The following is a 23,416-nucleotide window of genomic DNA, read 5'->3' as shown; positions in this document are numbered from 1 at the left end:
TTAACAGTCTTGTTTCCAGCCACCAGCAAGAGAAAAATAAAAATAGATAGCTAAATGTTTTTGAGTATTTCAGAACTTATGAAGTGTTTAAAAAAAATTATAATCCATAATTTTATTTACATTCTTTAAAATGAAATTTGGATAAACCGATCTTGATGCTATTTAGAATTTAAATATACATGATATATTTTCAAAGAATAGCCACCAGAAGGAAAATTCTAGAGTAATTATCATTTCAGAAAGAAATAAAATATTATTTAAATAATTGCAACAAGTGACACAGTCATTAAACCTATATTGCTTTTGTTTCTTTGTTGGTCTTTTTTGTTTTGCATGTTTGTTTGTTTGTTTGTTTGTTTTTGTTTAGACGATATTTCCTATTAACATTACCACAAATAATAAACAACCTTTTTCTGATATTTTTAATTGTGCATTTTTTAAGCAGATTGGAAATCATATAAAAATTGCCTCTGCTAATCAACTAGAATATCGTATTATCAAGGGTAAAAGGAAATCAATCAGAATGAAATAAAAATTCTGTGAGTGTAAGAAACTTGTAGTGCGTCAAAACATAATTTGACCAGTTGGCATGCGCGATGACGATTAGAAAAATTACGGCGCATTTGCAGTGTCGATGATTAAAGTTGGTTTATTTTGCAGTTTGCTCGACTCAGGTAAGACATAACTAAATATATGTTCAAGATTACCTTATTTATATTACGCTGTGGTATATATTGTTTACATCAAAAATGATATGGTAAGTCAGAAAAAAAAAGTTTCCATTGCAAATATTGCAATAAAAATGTCGATTTTGATTCAAAAAGGTAAAAATGTCAATACTCAATCTTACATTTGACATTTGCTTGACCCTTTGACCTTTATATCAAATTAGAAGAAAAAAAGGTTTGATATAAATCGTACAATATAATAAAAATATGTGCTAAAGGTTTTTTTTTTATTTCAAAAACATATCAGTCTTGGTTTAATGTAGATTGTTTAATGGAAATAAATGCAAATACATGAAATGATCATCAATATTTCTTGTATAGTTACTACATGTGCATCACGGAGTTACTTCAGACGAAAATATGTACTTTAACACGATGTTTCATTTTTTCTGTTTTTTTTTTGTTGTATTTGGGTTTTTTTTATCAAACAAGAAAAATCCAAATCCAAGAATGTACTTATGTACAAGAAATCCCTAAAACCACAAAATATCGAAACACGAACCCATATCAAGCATCAACAGATTGTTCATGTGAGATAAGTTTGTTTGTATAACGAAAATCAAGTGCATCACAAGATATGTAAACGTTTTAAGTTATTATTTTCCTAATGACAGAAAAAATCAAAATTAACTATTTGATAAAACGCAGTACAAGCTATTATCAGGTTTAAGACATTTTTCGTGCGCAAATTCATGTTCATGTCAGTATGAGAAATTTCATCCTCCTTGAAAGGTTCTTTCAATCAAGTTAACGTACAATATTTATCCGCACAAGAAGGAACCACCATGCTTGTTAATTAGAAAAAATAAATAAGATAGATAACACCCGTTCTTTTCTCTATTAGAATAAGCACACATTGTAAATAAAGGCGTATAATTATCATGTATAAAGAGAGTTTCTATTGCTGTAATTACATTATTTATATATAAGAAATGGTGCATCATGCACATGATGTTGTATATCAACTACATTTGTTTTATTTTATTATGATAGTTACGTAGTCACTATGTAAGTAAAAATGCATTTTAGTTGAAAATAAAATCGTGTGTGCCGGATATATTCCTTAAATTTAAAAAAAAAACTTTTCAATGATTTCCCATATATTTTTTTCTATGATATTGAATTCTTTGCATTTCCTAACCGATATTTTATGTTCATGTCACGAATTTCACATCATTTCACCTGAATAGCGCATATTAACTTTGTGACAAAATTCACGTGAAATTCAAGTGAATCGAGCATACACGTGAATTTCATGGGAAGCCCGATTAACATGAATTTCACGTTAAAAATGTTTGTCTATGTACTTATGGACTTGATCAATGCTTTATGTTTTGGTACAGGTTACATTGTTGTTTCTTTATTTTTCTTTTGGTTCTTTTAATCGGATTTTAGTTTGTCTTCCGAGCATTTACTGTAAAAAAAATAATAAATAATAGTACACTTATCAACTTACCTTCTAAAACTTTTTTATTTATCTGTTAATGTTTTATCTTAAAGTTACATGATGATTTTACGAGTTTCAAACAGAGTTTTACTGGTGCTGCACATCCTGCTTGCAATCCAAGATTTGGTCATGTGTCAAAACCGCTTTGACATTGACGATACCGAAGATTTAGATATTCCTCTTCTATCAAAACTTGACGCACCGTTAAAGGCAACATTGGACATCTCAGAGCTGAATAAACAGCTGACCGCTTTGATCGACAAAAAAGTGAATGCTGGTGTCAAGAAAGCATTGGAAAATCTGGTCCATAAGACGATTGAAAAACGAATCCAAGTGACACAGGGCGAGATAGTTGCATGGAATAACAATACACTTGGTACTCTTCAGAATAAGCTTGAAGGTATTGTCATATTTTTTATTAGCTTTGTAATGTATCAATTCAATACATATTATTCTGTGACAGTTTGTGGTGGTATTAGTGGAATTACACCCAGTGGAAGTATGGATATGATTGGTAATGAAATGAGAACATCTGTATAAACACCGGTGTAATAAGAACCTGCATTACGAATGTTTGCAAATCTGTTATGGTTGGCAAGGGCCGTGCTTATTACATGAACTTCGACATGATTTATGAAACAAAGCAATTATTGTTTTTTTTTCTATTTTTAGAACAACTTGAAAGCAAATTCAAGCCAGTGGCTTTCTATGCGTACCGCAGTTCAGGAATAACAACAAGTTCTTCAATCAAACATAAACAAATTATGTACGATGTTGTTGATCTCAATATCGGAAGCGGTTATAACGTAACAAGCGGAAAGTTCAAAGCGCCATTAGAAGGTTTGTATCTTTTTCATGCATCAACTGGTGTCATCAATAGATCATGGGCTACTATAGAACTAATTCACAATGGAAAAATAAAGGACATTGGATGGCCAGATTCCGGAGATCACAACGATAGAAATCACGTTACAACAGCCACACCGTTGAACCTGAAAGGAAATGATGTTGTGTATGTTCGTATTGGAGATAGTAATGGCGGACGCTATATAGAAAGTAACCAATTAATCAGAACAAGCTTTTCAGGTGTCAAAATTATTTGAAAGACGTACAAGTTTTAGAACGGGATATATATATAGAGAAAGGTCTGAAAAATTCCCAACGATGTTAGAACTGTCAAATTTGCGATGCAAATTTTTGGTCGTTCCCTCCGCGGGACTCGTACCGCTGTGACATGGCAACACCGCCTGCACAAATTCCAGCGCCCTAGACCACTCGGCAACCTAGGCAATATAAAAATATAGCTTTCGCTGGCCGGGTCATTTCTCCTCGTCGGATTAATCTAGGGCTGTAACTTAGTACACGATGTATGGTAGTACGGGACAGTTCATTTAGATGGTAACATGTAGGATAGAGGATCAAATTAATGATGCATGTCACAACAAATCAATATTTGACAAACGTCTCAGAATGTGACGACTCTATTTGCTACACTGCTCCACCGGATCAAATTGATACAGGGAAGATATGTAAACGTATAGAAAGGTCTGAAAAATTCCCAACGATGTTAGAACTGTCGCGTTCGAGTCCCGCGGAGGGAACGACCAAAAATTTACATTCTCCCTTTTTGCTGATAAACACCACAGTCTGTTAAACAGAACATATTTTAGAAACTTGTTAAACTATTGCGAATGTGTTAAACAAATGTTTGACAAATGGTATAAACTGGTAGTTTTATTGTATTTCATTAGTTATACATTCAAGTAAAACAGGTAAATACATGTAAATATAATTAACCACTGTTGTTTTTGAATTGTTGTTTACCGAGTATAGATGAAAATGAAGTATTAAAGCCAGAATGTAGTCTTTTTTGGGGTGTATCACATTTTCCAAATTTTGCATGATTCTTACAAAGACAGCTACTTAAAGCCAGAATGCATTAGACGTGAACCGTACAAATACTCAGTAATACTTCCACTTTAACACTTAAATATCTGTTTGATGTTGATGACGTCATAGTCACATTACAAAATTTGGTTTATGAGATGATGGACATTTTTTTTTATCCAATCCTCAAGCATGTAACGTCTGATATAAGATTATTGGTAAATATTTTTAACGCTCCTTACATTTATTTTAATACACATCTCTAATATGTAAATCAAACAATTTAGTCCAGTCTCATTCTTTGCTCTCTACATCACAATGTCATACCAATGGAGGATAGATATAACAAAGCACGGGAATGTTACCATGATGAACAGCTTGTCTCATTACTAAAGTAAATATCAAAGAAGACTAAAAATAAAACATAACTTTAAATTATATGTAGGATTCACTAACAATGTATCAATATATAGATACGAATTAGGCAACCGCATTTAAAAAGGTCAAATTCCTGTAATTTTTTTTTCTTTTTAGCGTATAGGAAAAATAATATGCATAGAAAAAACTTCTTTACTCTTGAAGGGTAAGGCATTTTTAAATCCAATCGAGGTTATGTCCAGTAAAAGATTAAGAACATGCATGGTCACCGCTTGTTATATTTGAAACTGAAGCACCGTATCATAAGAAAGTTACTATGATTACCATTGTTGTTTTGACGCGTTCACTTTTCTAAACAGTAACATATCCAAATTACCGAACTGATAAATTCTCGGCGATATTCAAAATAAAAAGTAAAACAAAAAACGTATTACAAATGAAAACAGTTGGAAACCGCAATACATTCGCGTAAACAATTTCATTAATGAAATGAAATTAAAAAAAATGAGTAAAAAAGCTACCGTGTTTATTATTGCCTTTGTTTTTGCTTTCAATTGTTCATAAGAGTAATCAAGGGAACCAACGATGTAGCGGTAATCAAAAGAATGTAATCCAGGGACAAAAACCAGACATGAAAAACAGACATACACAACAAAGAACATAAAGTAACTAAAATCATACATACAAAGTAACAAAAGCAAATGAGCAACTCGGACTCCACTAAAACCTGCGAGCGTCGACAAGGTGCACCGGTAGGGTACGCGTCCTCTGTTTTTTTTTTCTAGAAAAAAACACTAAGTTGTTCATAAAAAGTCAAGTCCGGGGTAGACGAAAGAGGCAAGGAAAACTATGATACGTTGAACAAATCAGTTTTCATGAAGCAGATTGATACACCGTTACCACAAGTTCTTGATGACGACCATACAACGTCTGTAGTGATGCCTTCAATCTTATAGCAACATAACTCAGTTCCAGAAGCCTATTCTATACAAAAAGTCTGTGGAATTTCGACAACCTCTGACACAACGTATGAATTGTGCTATGAACACTCCAATTGCTGAAGGGATGATGCCACCGATGAAAGGAAAGTTAAAAATTCAGAATGAAAAGTCATCACGTTTGTCGTAAAGTATGGTCGATAGTTTTTCTTTCTGGTCGATTTCTAAGTGTAGGTCAAGACATGAGGCTGACCTCACAGTATCTGTCATATCCTTTATCTCAAGTTCTTTGGGGGTAAATGCGATGTATCAAATTCCCGATATCATGATCGTTTAAAGATAATACGTCTACTATATAGCGGAAACTGAGATTAAGTGATCTAGCCTAACGATATTCTGTCTTTCGGATCAGATCAGCTATAAATTCAGCCTCATAAGAGTAAAGGAATAGGTCAGCAATTAGAGGAGCACAATTGGTTTCCATTAGAATGCTGACCGTTTGTTGAAAAACGCGTTCACCACACTGAACAAATATGTTGTCGATTAAAAATTCCAGCATTTTGTAAACATCTTCTTCTGTATATTCGAAAGATGATTTGGAAGTAGTTTTTTTTACAAAGTATGAGGAATCTCTACCAAGAACTATATATTTCTATCTAGGTGTACTATCTTTTTTGAAAAAAAAACAACGATGAATAATGTTTTCAAGTCGGGATTTTAACTGAGTATGGGCAGTAGAAGTACACATTGTTGAAAAAACATAGGTGTAAATGCTATTATATTCTTATAATAGTCTTGAACTGATTGTCTCCAAAAGATCTTTCGATTTTTTTCAGGATCCACATTGAATTAATACCACTACGGGAGTAACAAGTGTTGTGGTAGGACAGCAGACCCTCTTTGACAGCTGTAAGTATAGACGTGAAATGTTTTGAAGGAGGTTTGGTGGTACATTTTGCAGATCCAGCTATGAAACGTTATTTGTATGGATTCATGTGGAGTTTAGGAATCCAGTACATTGGATTGGTAAATTCCAAACCGTATCACATGATTTTGCTGACAATAAATGTAACAGAAGTTAAAACTCTTTAACACAAATCATATAATTTTTGCCATGAAAAATCAAGTTTATCAGACTGACACAAAATTTTATAGTACATAAGATGTGATAAGTCGAATATAAACAAAAAGTTTTACTTGTGTTAATTCTTTGGCATTTTTAAAGTATTTTTATTTTGTAAAATATTCCTTTTAACGATATATATATAATTTATCATTTATTCTTTTTTAAATCATACAAATTACTCTTGATTCATCCTTTGTTCTGTATAGCACAATGTTATAGCAATAGAGACCAGATGTAATAAAGCACAGAAATATTTCCAAAAGATAGTGCTGGCCTCAATGTACAAGTCAATGCAGACTAAAACACCTGTCAAAATAAAACAGAAATTCCGATGGTCTGCTAGGATATAACAAACATCAATTTATAAATACGATACGAAGTAGACAACTGTATGGTAAGCAAATCTACTTCCGGAACTGTTAGTTTATACTATTAAATAAGAGCCTGTTTTGAGAAAGAGGAAGCATAGAAATAAGGATAACAACAATTTTTTACTGAAAACTAATCCGATTCATAAACAAGTCAAATCCAAAATAAATCTGGCAAAATAGATATACCACCTACGGAACAGCTTGTACCGCAATGATCCTGACTTGGTACAGGCATTTCAAACGAAATGCTTGGTTAAATCTATGTTTTACAGCGCGCTAAACCTCCCTCTTCCATTGCGGCGTGAATATACCAGTGGTGATTGAATAGTATTTACATGTTATTGCGTTATAATAGATAAATTAGCAGTCACATCAGGACGTACAAAAAAACAAAAAAGAAATTACTCATTATTTTAAAAGATACTGAGTATTATTCAACCAAGAATTGATATTTAAAAGAAAAATTGGTAAGAGACCTTTTGAGACGCATTTCCTAATAACCTGATTCAGGAGTCTGTTGCGCAAATATTTAGAGCGTTCAAAGAAATCAAAGTAGTTAGTACTTGCTCTATCGTCGCGAATAAATTGTGATATACAAACACGATATGCAGGAGATGAAGGGATATTACTGCACAGGTAAGGACAATTTATGATATTAAAAGTAAAATCGTCTCTTGTATCATAATTTTAGTGCTGAGGTGACCACTGTTGTCAAATTTGAGATGTATGTCCAAAAAAAAACAATAATCATTTACCAAAAGAACGGTTGTTGATGGACAATACATCATCAATATATCTGTATGTAAAGTTAAAGGATTTAGCATCTTTTATATTTTCATTCTTTGCAAGATCAAACGAATATTAAAACTAATCGGCTATTAGAGGAGCACAGTAAGTACCCATTGAAATGCCAACTTGTTGTTGAATTATAGCTCCTCCAAATGTGACAAATATGTCATCGATGAGAAAATCAAGCATATCACAAACTTGTTTTTCTGTGTAGCACACTTTGCCCTTCTCTGATGTCTTATAAAAATATGTGGATTTGTACCTAAGAACAACATATTTTTTCGAAACAGCAAAAGATTTACGAAGAAGTCATTCAGGGGCTTATTTTTACCTTTGATGAGTAGATGAGTAGTTCTTCCTACTTGTAAGATTATGTCCAGTGAAAAAGAACAGGTATGACAGAGGAAAACTGCTTGAAAGTTTAGAAACTTAAGCACCATACCAGTCAAGAAAGTAACAATATCAACCGTTGATTTTTTGTTCGCTAACATTTCTAAACAGTTACATACCAGCACCGTTAGAACGTTAACCATCAAATGCATCATGATGCATTCATGACATAACTTGACTAACAAAACCAAATTAACATAGCGTGTGAGTATATAAGAAAAGCTACTGAAATTGTTGTGGCATTTTCGTTTAATATTCATTATTTATAATATATGTATATATATAAACTTACATTAAACAGTTTATACATTTTACAAGATTGAAGTCATCACTACAGAAGTTTTATAGTCGTCATCATGAACTAGTGGATCGTTATGGTGTATCCATCAGCGCCATGAAAACTGACTTATTCAACGGGTCATAGTTTTCCTTCCCTCGTTTGTCTACCCCGGACTTGACTTTTTATGAACAACTCGGCGGGTGTTTCTAGAAAAGCAGAGGACGCTTACCCTACCGGTGCACCTGGTCCATGCTCCAAGTTTTTAGTGGAGTCCGAGTTGCTCATTTACTTTTGTTACTTTGTATGTATGATTTTATTTACTGATGTTCTTTGTCGTGTGTGACTGTTTTCCATGTCTGGTCTTTGTCCCTGGATTACATTCTTTTGATTACTGCTATAACCTTGGTTCCCTTAATTACTCTTTAAAATGGTGCCTCCTACGTAATCTGTAAAATGAAAGGCTTACCACTAATCGTCAACAGGACAACCAACACATTCTTCATATAAGTAAAGTTTCTGGTTGTGATTCTGCCATCATACAATATAAATATACTCAAACATAATGCTGAGGCAATTTGAAAGAGCACACCCATTCCTCTGATAACATAGAGTAAACTTGAACTCACTACAAAAAATACATTCAGTACAAATGCAATTGGGTTAAACGATTTGCAATATTTCAAATGCCTACAGATCATTTGTAGATGTATCGAAAATAGATTTACACTTCACACTGCAACGTTGTATTGTATTCTTAATATTAACAGTAATTTTACTACAACAATTGTAAGTTTAATTAGAAGTTGTGACTGATTGACACATAAAAACGTAAATTCTGGGTGTTTACCTGAACCCTGATAATTTCTCAACTATTTTATATCTGTATGCAACTTTACTATTACGTAGGTACAATACAGTATTACTGATGATCGGAATGACATTTCTGAGATTATTTAAAAACTATCGAACAAGAGGAACATTTTGAGAGTATTATTTACTACAAGTTCAGTGATCCTGATAATAAAATACAGAACCCTGGAGTTTGTTTTGATCAACCCCCATTGAAATCTGCATTGTGACAATTATAATGAACATTCAGGGATGATTATTAAAGGTCTCAATTCCTCTATTGACGATGGTGAACACCAAAAACAAATTTGTATGATCAAAATTAATACTATACCAGTAACCAGTCATTCGATACATACCTTCCTGGTCACTAATACTACGTGCATAGCAAAGCAAAGATATGGAACACGTCGAGCATAGTCCAGTTTGATACAGCTCTCTGTTCATAGTCGGTTGATTTCAATTTGTAACAAATAATTCTCTAAAAAACTAAAAGTTTCTTTTATTAAAAAAAAACTTTTTCTCAAAAAGTGCTCTCTATTTCAAAACTATTAACTTATAACTTGTTTCTTTTTTATTTTTATTTTAAGTGTACACCAAAAATTACATTAACCGACATGTTACTTCTTTTGTACAAACACTTGAATAATATGTTATGTACAATTTTGAATAACTAATTATTAAATGATTTGAATTAGTTGATAAATCACAATGAGGCTTTACATTATATATTTAACATTAATAATTACGAAATAAACCTGCATATCTTTAAAGACAAATGTATGATAACGTGCCGGATACCAATATGAAGAACAATCATGATATATTGTTAGTATATTGTTAAGGAAGACCGTGATGCACATAACAACAATTACCTTCGACTATGAGGAGTAAATCGCAGGCCTACAACGAAACAGAATCCACTAAACAATAATCAACTAGGTGAATATACTATTTATAATACAAAAATATAGACCTTCCTGCATATTTGGCCTTGTAAACAGAATTTTAATAAATTAACTGTCATCCATCAGATAGTTCCATTGTCTACACTTAATTAGACGAGAAGTCTACCATTTAAAGCACTGTATACTGTTATTGCATTGTTACATTGTCCTCACATGTTTTTGAATGGAATTTTATATAATAGTTTAACTGATCTCTTCGCGTGATAATTCATATTATTATGCTTTTTTAATGATTTGGAGTAAAAAAGTACTGTGTAATGTGTATACCTATGTTTCGATCTAGTGTCAATAGAAAAAGAACGGATAAGATGAAATGTATAAATAGAAAATTCTTCTAGACACACCGTTAAGTAAGTTCTGGAAGGCCCCGGACCCAAAGGTAATTAAGTCCACGGTAACTGAACGATAACAGTTCATGAAAATCTGAAACTCTATAATAAATACGAACAAAACGGACAAGTTGTGAAATATAAATACTATAGCAGGGTGTTTTATGACTATCACCATTTAGGAATGAGAAAATGTCCATGCTACATTGAAAATACTAGTAAAGGTTAATTTGCGTTACTATAAATTGTTTTGCAAATCAATTAGCTTAATATGCGATGAAACACTTTCAAAATTCTGTTCACTGTGTGCGTTGAAATGCAGTTGATTTTGGGAGGTTATGAATGGTATAATGTGCAAAAAGAACTAATGTTTTCATTTATGTACACAAACAATTTGCCTCAACCTGTTCAGGGTTAACGTGATATCCAAGGTTTTTCGAAATATTTTATTTAGAGTTTATTGGTAGTTTGATAAAACATTTTCAGCAGAACATTTAAAAATCGCTTTTAAAACATTTTTATTGTTTAATTACCTTTATTTTATAAAACATAAAATTTGAATTTTAGACAGTTTGTATAACATTTTAAAAAAAAAGTGCCACCTACGTAATCTGTAAAATTAAAATTAAAGTTTAAGCTTACCACTCATCTTCAATAGAACAACCAATACACTCTTCATAGAATCACATTTTCTGTTTTCACTGATTCTGACGTCATACCATACAAAGGAAGTCAACCATATAGCCATTTGAAAGAGCAACACTACACCTCTGATAATATCTAGTAAGCTTGATTTTATTACAAAACAATGCATTTTTTTACCGAAGAAACTGTATGTATGGTTTTATTTTTAAGTCAAAGATTTTCTCAAGGATTATCTGCATACTTAAGGATTATGTCACTTGTCTTAAGCAATAACTATTGGGTTAAACGATTTGCTATGCCCGTAGATTTATCGAAAACAAATTCACATTTCACACCTCAACGTTGTATTTCATTCCACAAATTAACAGAATTTGACTACAACAATTATAAGTTTAATTATAATCTGTGACTTATTGACACATTAAAAAAGTAAATTCGTTAGTTTGAACACTCTTAATTAAATATCTGAACGGACATGATGGTTTTGATGTTTATCTGAACTCTGATGATAACTGAACTACTAGTACAGATTCAGCTCAACTATTTCATATATGCGTTTAAATTTACTATTACAAAGGTACAATATAGTATTACTGATGATCAGAAGGATAATTCTGTCATCAATTACTAATGTACCTCTTGCACTATATGTGAGGGCATTCTTTACTACCTGTTCGGTGATCGAGCCTGGCAATAAAAAGTAGAACCCTGGAATTTGGTTTGGTCATCCTCCCTTGATAATAAGATTGAGAAAATTCTAAATAACATGCAGGAATGGTTATGAAATGACATAAGGTCTCAATTCCTCATTTGACGATACTGAACACCGAAAAAAAGGTTATGTTCGTATAAATACTAAACCAGTAACAAATGTTTCTGGTCACAAATAACATCTACGTTGCAAATGTAAAGCTATGTAACACATCGAACATTGTCAAGTTTGCAACAGCTCTCTGTACATAGTGGAATTGATGTCCATTTGTAACAAGTTATTTATCTAAAAAACGTGCTGTCTGCTTCAAATATATAGCAATGCATAAATTGTTCTTTATGTAAAGTGTGGAATGAAATTAGAAATAAGGGAAACTTACTTCATTATATAATCTGCTATGCTTCATTTTGGATTATCTGATTATCCAATTTTTTTTTAAAACCAAGTTTTGTTATTTGTAAATGTTTTTTCCTATCGTATTACTTATACACGTACATTTTACTTCTCGTGAGCAATTACTTGGTAATGTGTTATGTATAGTTTTAAATAACTAATTGATACGTGATTTGAACAAGTTGATAAAAGGGAACGAGGCTTTACTTATATTAGACTAACTTGATGAATTACGAAATAAACCTGTATATATTTAAACACACATGTATAATAATATGTTGGAAACCATCATGAGGAACAATGATGATATATTGTAAAGATGTAGTTATGGAAGATCATGAGTCACACCACAAAAATTAATTTTGACTCTCAAGAGCAAATCTCATGACCTTCACAGTCCAGGGTCAAACTTATTCGCCTAATTAATTCAGCCGTCATACTAGCCAGATAGCTTTTTTTTCTTTTTTCAATCATCTTACTACTACAATTCAGGTAGACAATCCTGTTTCACTTTCCTCTTCTCAAAAGTTTTCATTGTTGTTGCATGTTTTTAATGGAATTTTATGTTTACTTTCATTGAACACTCAACATAATTATTTTTATTATCGTATTTTCTTCTGACATTAAGTTTTGTGTAAATTAGTATTTCTATGTTTAGTGCCAATAGATAAAGAAAGAATATAGTTACAAGTTAACAGCGTATTCCCTAAATACAGAATAAAGCATATTTACAGAGGTCATCAAAAAGTCTTCAATAAGTGTAAACACACCTTTTAGTAAGCTTCGGGAAGTCCGACAAAAAATTGATAAAATTCACGGTAACAGAATGATGGCAATTTCAGTTCAAACTAAAAAGTAATATAAAGATATAAAGACACACTGATGACCAATATTTCCTGAGTGAGGACAAGCGCGTAAAATCTGCAGTGGGTTAAACTAGATTTATAAGACCTCAACCACCCCAACCCACCCTACCGCCTAGTATGGGAAAGTAAAAAAAAACAATTTAAAAATCAAACACTATAACAGGGATGGATGGCATGGATAAGTCAAAGAGACTAACAACTCAACTGGGATGAAAGTTCAGCATAAGGACACAAGGGGTCTTCAATGAAGGACTAAAAAACCCCACACCACAGGGCAGGCTTCAGCTGGTCCAAACACTGAGGAATTTATTGTGTTCATTAAAATCTGACAATATGACAAATACGGATTGTATTTTATAGTTGTAAAATATAAATACCATAGGAGAGTGTTTCAAGAATATCACTATCTAGTAATGAAAAACTAGCATGCCATTTTTGAAAATTCTAAATACTGGTAAAGGTAAATTCGTCTAATATAGTTTCTTCGCAAGATCAGTTAGTTAAATAAAGGATGGAATACTTTCAAAATACTGTTAACTATATGTGTGAATGATTTAAAAATGCAGTTCATTTTGGGCTGTAATGTGCCGTATGATGTGAATAATTATTACTGTTTTTATTGATGTATGCAAACGATTTTCTAAACTTGTTCAGGGTTTGCATGAATGTCAAACGGAATCTGTTCATATACAATTCAATGGGGAGTAACCAACGATCAATTAAAACAAAATAAATACAGAATTGTGGCTTTCAGAATCGTGATCAAATGTAAAAAATAAGATGGAATGGTATTTTTATGAAAATGTGATCGTTATCATAAAAGGATTTTCAAAACCAAAACACATGTTGCTCATCAAGAGATAAGCGCTTTTTCTTTGATAATGTGTATACAGTTATGTATAAGTGCGTTCGATGCCATATGCAATCTATGAAAGCAGGAAATTGAAACATTGCTAGTTAGCTTTTTTATGGATAAATGAAATAATATACAAATTTATATTTCTTACTATCACAATGAACACAAACCTTTAAAAAATGTACAAATAAATGCATTATGAAGATAGATCATATGAACGTCTATTTTGTAAAAACATGCCACAATTGTTCGAGAATGTCATCGTATCTTCTTTGCCGATAACACAGATCTTCAAGACTGATATAAACATCATTTATAAGTATGTCGTCAAACTTTGCATCGGGCAACTTAATCGTGTTTCGCAAAAAGGACTCATAACATCCGTAGTAGAGACATGGAAAGTAAAACAAACAATGCAGATCCACTTTTTTAAGAAGATACCAGTATTGTCTGTACAAATGACCACATCGGTAAAGACAAAGTTTCCTGTAATAAGAGATTGTCAAGTATTATAGAAAATAACAATAACACTACATAGTTCCATTTAACTGGGCCTTAAATATATAAAGGAAATAACGTCGCCTTCAACTAAATCTCTTTAATACTGTTCTTATCAGAAAAAAATCTTCGATATCAACTATTTAACCCCTGATTTAGAAACTCACTTGACAATGGCTTTCCTATACAAAGAAAGCGAAGATACACATCGTAGCCATGAGAATAGTGGATCCGATATGAAACTCAATTGGTCGAAAATGTTGATCTATTGCTTCTAAAAACGGGGGAAATGTATAATAGAAGATCAAAAACACCACGCTTGTCATAAAGTTTAGATTTAAAACGTCCAGCATAATCTATATATAACTTTTATTTTTGTGAAAAGGGCCACAGGTATGCCGCGTAAGGAGCTATACTAGTTTTGTCTTTAATGTAAAGTTCATTTGGGTAAATCGAATGTACGCGATCTTGAAATTATGATAAAGGTTATCAGTTTTTTTTTACAGTGGAAACTGACATTGAAGCATTTCTCTCTTTTTTGTCTTGTATTACCTTTAGTAACAAACAGGTTTCATACTTTTATCCCCTAGGTATTCCAATGATCTGGAACATGTCCTCCAACATGGACAAAAATGTGGTCGACTAGAAGTTGCATATATAACAACCGGAGAACTTCTGCTAGAACCAGTTTGATTTTTCATATGTAATATTTTCATCTTCTTAACTCTAGATTTGTAAATCTTATAGGCCATGTTTTGTGTAGGAAATCAAGCAGACCTTATTTCAGCATTTCATTTCGAAGTATGGTGTACAAGGTTAAAAGAAACAAATATTGATTTACACTTTTACAAGGCTATCAGGAGAAAGAGTAAGCAAGGGAACCAATATTTCTAGTGCAAATCAAAAGAATGCAATCCAGGGACAAAGACCATACATGGAAAAAAGACACCCACTACAAAGAACATAAAATAACCAAAATAATACAGGTCTTTTCGAAAATAAACATCTAAATGCAAAAATACTAACCTTTGAATATTGCATTTCAGTTTGTTGCAAATGTGTTTCATCAGTATGCATTAGAACCTACATTCTGCTGCTGTGAGATAACTAACATAACATTAATTATACATTCCTTACCTACCATTTATTGTCAGTAAAACTAACACACAGAATTTGAATTCAGTAAACCTGTTTTCAGGCATTCTAGTTTCAAACCAAACTAGCATAGACATCATGAGACTAGATGATATGCACAAAAGCCAGCCGATTGCTCTCATAATCTCCATCAGGTATACTGGTTTATCTATAAACATTTAAAAATGAATTAAATTGTACATAGGTATTGTCATATTTTAACTTAATACCAGTGAGGTTTTTATTGTTATGACCACTTTAATAGTTTAATGTTGTAAGGTTTCTGAAAAGGCGTACTTTAATGTCAATAATTCAATAGGTTTTCTGATCTTGTCTTATGAAACCTAAGTATTTATTTTTCAGTAATCTAGACAAATTCATTGTGTACTTGCTTTGAGGTTCAGTAGATATGTAGTTCAACAGAAAATGCTGCAGCATCTTGGACTTTAGATTGTTATTACATCGATAATAGTGTTCTATCGCATGTTCTCAGGATAATAAATTTCTATAATTCACACTGTGATATTAATTCGGTAATATCGCTCTCGGACTTTCTCCTGGTAAAATTCCACAACTTTGATTTACATCCGCCAATCACAGAATTTAACGTTCATGATGAAAGTATCAATGAATTATCAAGACAATTTATATAATAAATAGGATACACATGCTATCAATTTGCTATCGTGAATAACCCAAATATGATCGCTCAATATGCCAAGAACGCTCACTCGCACACTGGGTAAATCTAGGCACTTTTTCGCACTCGTGATAATATTTAGTTATTATATGGGGAATGGAGATTTTTCTAAAGGGAATGGAGACGGAGACAATTGAAAACAGAGGAACTGTATATGATGTAAAAGGGAAATTAATACCATTCAAGAGCAGTACATAGCCATTCGTGCGAAAATGTTCAATGTATCTGTATTACATAAACAAAAATATAAAGACGTGAATATTGCACTTTATTATATGTAATATTTTGGGTATGATTGTTGTTAAATCTATTCTCAATCTTGTTTAAATATATCATATACAGGGCAGTCTGGCACTAGTTTTGTCCAACCAATATAGTTAGGTTTTTTTTATTAACTAAATTTCAGATCAATGTAAATCATTCAGTCATCATGCACTCTAAAACCGTTACGGTGTGTCCATTTACACCATGAAAACCGACGTGTTCCATGTGGCATAGTTGGCATGAAGATGTCAGCATAATTATACTAACCGCATAGACGAGGTGGACGGAAATGTTTTAGCCTATCTGTTTTGGAGTAGATTTAGAAATATCCTGAAATATCAAAATCGAATTTTACTTACCAATCATTACCAACAGAACTGTTAGTACACTATTCATTGCAGAATAGTCATTATAAATGACACAGACATAACCAGCAGCTGATATTATCAAAGCAACACAGAACAACTATTCCCTACTTCCGTTAATACCTTTCTGGAAAACTGTAAAAAGCAAAAATAACTTCATTTTCTCTTCTATATAAGTTGCCTTTTATTTTTGTCGTGAAGTATAAAGACACCAACAATTCTTTTTTATTTTTCTTTTGTTTGTTTGTTTTGTTTGTTTTTGTTTTTGTATTTGTTTTGCTTTGTTTTGTTTTGTTTTGTTTGTTTCTGTTTGTTTGTTTGTTTGTTTTTCGTTAGATTTATTATTCATTAATATTTTGGGGTTTTTTTTATTTTGTTTTTACTTACTTTTCACTTTGTTTTGGCTTTTGTGTTTACTTACAATAATAACTGTGAACCCTTCTTATGGTATATTCCATCAACAGTTATCTTCCAACTATTGTCATTTAGTTCATGTTCTTGCAATAATTGTGAATCTCCATTTAGGACCAGAATCATGACGAATTGTCTGATAATGTTGTGTTTGTATAATATTTAAGATATTTGTTTTGTCAGGAAAAATATACAATAACTTTTCAATCAAGAGTCTTAAGTTGTATCTATTCCGTTTGCTTTTTAGTCAAATGGGCCTTCCTTGTTATTCAGTACTAAATATCATATTTGAAAGTCGAAGGTATAATCTATTCTTGAACAAATTTCCCCCGAAATATATTGCTGAATTTCCCCATGAAAATGAAAATCTTTGCATAATCAATTCGCAATTTCCATAGGTTAGGCAAATGATAACATGGAAACTTATATGATATTGCCTTCCTTCTCTTCAAGGTAGCCTTTTATAGCTTCTGAACTAAGTGTTTTTCTATTTAGTGGTCTTGAGTGCTGCACAAGGGCTAAATGTGACAAATATGCAGCTAGATAACATGTCATACACAGCATACATCGTATAACTATGCGAGGCATTGTTTCCTGTAAAAAGAAAACATTTTGAAAAATCCGTTTACGTGAAAATACAGTATAGTCCATGGACTAGGACGATCCACCGTGCACCCCCCACCCCCCCCCCCCCCCCCACACACACACACATATTCATCAACTTCATGGAGATTTTTAGTTACTTTTATACCTTCCATTACCGACTCAATTTGTAGCCAAAGAATATTCTCGGATTCTTTTTCAGTATAAGTCTATATTTGTACCTCTGGGTCAAAAAAGGCGAAGATTTTTATGACTTAAATGTTTGAGCGTCTGTCTTCCTGGGATATCATCTGTAAGCGAACTGAACAAATTGCCGGTAACACATGTACCTTTACCCCACCGGAAGATCGCGTTAATTGACAGATTTTCCCATGTCATAACACCTACAGTATTTATGTTTCAGTACAAAATGGTTTATTTGGAATTTTTTGTTTAGTATTATCACAATTAACACTACTGGGATTCTATTAAAGAATTTGGCACTTTTCGATATCAGAATTATTCCAAAAATGCAAAAAATGAGATTTTTAATTTTTTCCGTAAAAAGTCACATAAATTCGACTCTACAAGTTATTGCTCAAATGAAACGTCTCAAATTTTGTGTCATTCGAAAGATAATTTAATTGTCTATTTCAATTAACCACTAAAAACTAATTTCCAATAAAGAATTTCCAACAAAAATGTTAGAAAATAATACCCCTACCCCTAGAAAACTGGTCTCAGTACAAGACAGAAATCTTATTCAGAGCATACTGATACTGTAGAACTCATATTTTAGGCATTCATAATTAAGATAAGAATGTATCAAACATTTCTGATCAAACAGGCGCTTATGTGTTCCTTTTGGGTGACAATTACTATAAAATCGCACAAAAAATGTAATTTTTCAGAATTTCAGAATTTCTCCTATATCACCCGTTATTTTTTCTTAATACTATGGTTTAAACAAGATTTATATAATATGGTACATTAATACAGTGTCTTAACTTCCACATGAACCCAAGTAATAAATGTTTGGACTTTTTCAAGGTGAATAATTGCCACCCTACCTCTGAAAAAATACCTTAATATGAACTAAATGTTAATTTTTGATATATAAACGGTGTACAGTAGACATGTTGGATACTATTAGTTAAATTATCGATGTTTCCAACATATCTTCTAATTGCAGGCAGGTATTTTGACAAGAGGCATTTGGCTACATGATGATACATACATGTCAGTTTACTTCGTTTTGTAGAAAGAATAAGTTCGAAAAATCAGAAAACCTCAAAATTAAATTTTTGCCTCAACGATGTATAAAAAATAGGAAAAAAAGAATGCTTCAGCTTTTTTTATTTGGCACAAAAAAGATTCGTAAATGGGAAGTATGCGGGTACCTGAAAATCACCATGAAGTTGATGAGGTGAAAAACATTCTAATAAGTTTTTTTTAAACTGTTATTCGTTTTAAGTGTGTTAATTCAAAAGGGACAAAAGTCTCTTATATCAATAGAAATATTTGGGCAAGTTTATTAAGTATAGTTTTAACATTGATTCATTAACATGAATGAAATCATTTGTTTCCTTTCTAAACTGCAAGAAAACTGTAATTAATATATTAATGATGATATTTAAAAAAAACCGATGAAACCACGGCCCTTGAATAGAATAAACTTCCAATGTACACCATATACCATCCCCCCATTCCCTATTTCCCGTTACAAATTCCACATTTCCCGTAGATTAGATTCCCATCTCCTTAACGAATCCCTTTTTCTCATCAAATATTTATAAAAGTAAATCATACATTTTATATAACATTTCAACTGCTATTTTTAATCAAACTTGATACATTTTTTCATATCTGTAGATACTTTAAAAACTAATTTCCCCATCCTCCCCATTAAAATTCCCAATCCTCATGCACTATTTTAATCCTCATTCTTACTACCCACCTTTCATTCCCCATCCCTCACATAAAGTTTTCCCCGTACAAGTACTGTCAAATGCTATGTGTCTTGCATAATTTTGCCGGAAACAGTTAATAATTATCCCAAGACCAATGGATATTCAGGCGTTGATTTCGAAAAAACTAATTTAGATGTATGAAAATAGAGCTATCAAAATTAAAAAAAACAACATTGCACAGATCAAGAGAATCTGGGAACAAGCTTTTGGAACTAAAGGTCAAAGAATTGGAGAGCAAAATCTTTCTCCAACTAAGAATAAACTCAAAATAAATAAAACTCCTTGGATAAGGAACCACAATATAGATAAGCTAGAAAAGAACACGATTAGGAAAGTTAATAAGTGAACTTAAAATCAAATAAAACAAAGTATCAATCTTAAAGACGTGCTTTGAAATCAAAGTTCCCAACTCGAAACAAAATTAACAACTCTAGCGCATTACTTTAATTTAAAAGTTGCAGTGTCCAGAAACAAATAAAATACCGTGGACGCTGTTCAAAACAACCCAAAAAAATTTAGTGTCAAACGAACAATTAAACAAAGATCTCTAATTCTTAAAAAAAATAAATTAAGAAGAAAAGAAGAAACCAACCTTATTTTTGACGTAATTACTGTAAAGACAAATCTAAAATAAACATCTGATGAAATGTTAAATCTGAAAATAAATGCAGTGGCACAAGATAATGGGACCGCACTACTAAATTCACTTCACGTCAATACAAAACGGAACCATATGTACATGTACGTATAATTGATATTTCAAACATTAAAACATTGATTGTAATGAATTATGAACAAAATCTGCTTAAAGTATAGAAATTACGTATACTGTCAACAAAACGTTTGAAAAAAATCGAACGATGAACGAATGCAAAGAATGCCACCTCTCAATGTCAATTCAAGGACTTGATGGAAATAACAATGCTAATAATCGTAATCAATAGTATGTAATCCGGGGACAAAGACCAGACATGGAAAACAGACATGGAAATAACAAAAGAGACATAATAAACGCTTAAAATGAAGAACTCACATCTTAACATTGATGCATTTGATTGCATATGCTGTTTAAAAGTAGATGACGAAAGAATGTGAAAAACCCTCATCTTGTTTGAAGTATATCTAAATTACACTTTTTATAAAGAGTAATCAAGGGAACCACGGTTATAGCGTAGTCAAAAGAATGTAATCCAGGGACAGAGACCAGACATGGAAAACAGACAAACACAACAAAGAACATAAAGTAACTAACATCATACATACAAAGTAATAAAAGCAAATGAGCAACTCGGACTCACTAAAAACTGGGAGCATGAACCAAGTGCTCCGTTAGAGTAAGCGTCATGTGCTCTTCTAGAATCTAGAATCACCAGCTGAGTTTCGCATCAAAAGTCAAGTCCAGGGTAGACGAAAGAGGAAAGTTGTATTGTATTTAAACTAAAGGTGGATTGTACATGTACGTGTTAGATATATACCACGTAAAGACCGTCTAAAACAAATGAATGTTGTCAAAAATTGTTCACACAAGTCTCTTTATACTGTAAACGTATTAATTTGCGCGGGGTACTATATAAATATATACCTGCGAAAATGTTGACATCATCTACGAAATAATCAACAGGGTTATCAGGATTTTTTCGCCCAACGTATAATGAATACATAAACGATTCAGACTGTGACGAATCTATGCATTACACTGCTACATCGGATGCGTGATTTAAATGTAAAATCAATACTGTAAAGGGCAAAGATTAATTTATACTATTTTCTTATTTTTTACTGTTTTCTATGATCAAAATTGCATTATGCACAATATTTTGTTTTGACAACGAATCCTTTCAATTTCGGATAAAAATTAATACAGGATTACGTAAGGATATCTTAAAAAATCGAGGTAAGAATTGTACACTTTGCAAAGCAGATTTTTTGTTGTTCCTCTGTGGAACGCGAACTCGTACCGTTATGACATCTATGTTGCACCTAGATCATTCGGCCAGATAGGCTAAACAAAATTAAAGCATTCGCTGGCCGGATCATTCATCCTCGTAAATATGAACACATTAACTGATGTAATATCAAATTTCTTTCAAAATATCAAAATACAATAATTCAGTTAAGTAGCAGTCTTATTAAAAGTTCGATTGGAGATGATTCATGCATGTCAAAAACCTAACAATGTTTTTTTCTTTCCTATTTAGAATTAGTTACAGGCGCTTGGGAGATGCAATTTAAATGGGTAATGTTACCTAACAATTAGGCGTCCGAGGACCGTTAAATCATTGTTTGTTCGGTGAGTTTTTCTAGACCATGAATCATATTTACTATAAGCAGTGTCTGAATGTTAAATGGAGTGCTACTTAAAACATTTAACCCTCTTGAAATTGACAAGTATTTAATTTTTAATTTGCCTGAAACATGTAGGTTTACTTTCTAACCATAAAAATCTTTGTTACAGAAGGACTATGTTTTGGAACAATTACAAAAATGTAATTGTGTTTTTTTTTTATTTTTATTTTTAGAAAATACAATAATAAAACTTGGTTTAACAAATGAATCTCAAGTCCATATAATTACCCTTATTAAACAAAGAATGTAATCCAGGGACAAAGACCAGATATGATGACGACCATAAAACTTCTGTAGTGATGACTTCAATCTTGTAGTAACATAACCCTGTTTCAGAACCCTATTTGTTAGAATTGAAACATACTTAAATTACGTTTTGTTCTGGTTAGAATATACATAAATAAATCTGCTTTTCAAAGAGCATAACATAAGTTTATAATTTGCTCTTAATAGTGTCTACGTTGAAACATAATTTGAATGAGAAAACAAATACAATCCAAAAAAATATAAGTAATGACTTTGTTTTGGATAATGTCAAAAAAGATAAAACATATTATGATTTAACTCATAATCAATTTGAATGACTTCATTGCCGAAAAAAAGTTAAATAACGTCAATGCCTCTCGGTTAGACATAGTAGTATTTACTGTTTCAGCGTTTTTCCTAAAGCTATTACTATAATTTAACCTGTTAACTTCCTTAAATATTTCCTTTTTTTTATTTTACTTTGCCTGGTATCCATACATCTTGTTTATGACACGATTGTTATTTTTATTCTAGAAAAATATTTGAAAATGTGTCTCCGTGTGTTTTAATTCATATTGTCATTCGTGAACAATATTATGTAAATGTTTTACTGTTGTAAAGGACACTGGTAAAAACCTGCTAATCATGTAGCCAAGGGAAGGACGTATCATTATGTATTGAGATAGATGCAAATGAAAGACAAAAGATTTCATGACAATTTCTTATATTTAAATACTTATATATCAGTCTATGGTAAGGTGCTTCGTAGTGCAGAACAGTCCACAGAACATACAATGCTTTTTCAGTTTACATTTGCTATATCTTTATATGCTAAAGGCCCAAATGAAAAAAAACTAAGTTTTGGTTATATTCGTTTCAGATTTTTTTTACAGGAATAATCGCTTAAAAGCATCTTTCTATTATTAATGATTTAACTTTGATTAATTT

General features: G+C 31.9%; 2 protein-coding genes across 6 annotated transcripts; one reads left to right on the top strand and one right to left on the bottom strand.

Moving 5' to 3' along the window:
- Positions 1–529: 529 nt before the first annotated feature.
- LOC148626624 (uncharacterized) lies at positions 530–4,045 on the top strand. Its single transcript, XM_088570778.1, has 3 exons — positions 530–674; positions 2,229–2,575; positions 2,848–4,045. Exons 2-3 carry the CDS (start codon positions 2,233–2,235, stop codon positions 3,276–3,278), a joined length of 774 nt encoding a protein of 257 aa, XP_088426904.1. The 5' UTR covers positions 530–674; positions 2,229–2,232; the 3' UTR covers positions 3,279–4,045.
- Positions 4,046–4,197: 152 nt separating this feature from the next.
- LOC148626623 (uncharacterized) lies at positions 4,198–12,366 on the bottom strand. 5 transcript variants are annotated; one of them, XM_088570781.1, is made up of 6 exons: positions 12,217–12,366; positions 11,123–11,187; positions 10,059–10,086; positions 9,543–9,672; positions 8,801–8,959; positions 6,819–7,671 (listed from the first exon to the last, which is right to left on the bottom strand). In XM_088570781.1, exons 4-6 carry the CDS (start codon positions 9,628–9,630, stop codon positions 7,523–7,525), a joined length of 396 nt encoding a protein of 131 aa, XP_088426907.1. In that variant the 5' UTR covers positions 9,631–9,672; positions 10,059–10,086; positions 11,123–11,187; positions 12,217–12,366; the 3' UTR covers positions 6,819–7,522. The 5 variants fall into 5 exon arrangements, with proteins under 5 accessions (XP_088426909.1, XP_088426910.1, XP_088426908.1 ...); XM_088570780.1 differs by lacking the exon at positions 12,217–12,366 and having other exon boundaries at positions 11,123–12,139; XM_088570783.1 differs by lacking the exons at positions 6,819–7,671; positions 11,123–11,187; positions 12,217–12,366 and adding an exon at positions 4,198–4,451 and having other exon boundaries at positions 10,059–10,496.
- Positions 12,367–23,416: the final 11,050 nt, after the last annotated feature.

Source organism: Perna viridis, chromosome 2 (assembly GCF_037379345.1).
Source record: "Perna viridis isolate PV_CMFRI_1.1 ecotype Kerala chromosome 2, ASM3737934v1, whole genome shotgun sequence".
Classification (NCBI taxonomy): Eukaryota; Metazoa; Mollusca; class Bivalvia; order Mytilida; family Mytilidae; genus Perna; species Perna viridis.
This window is presented reverse-complemented; position numbering and strand designations above follow the sequence as displayed.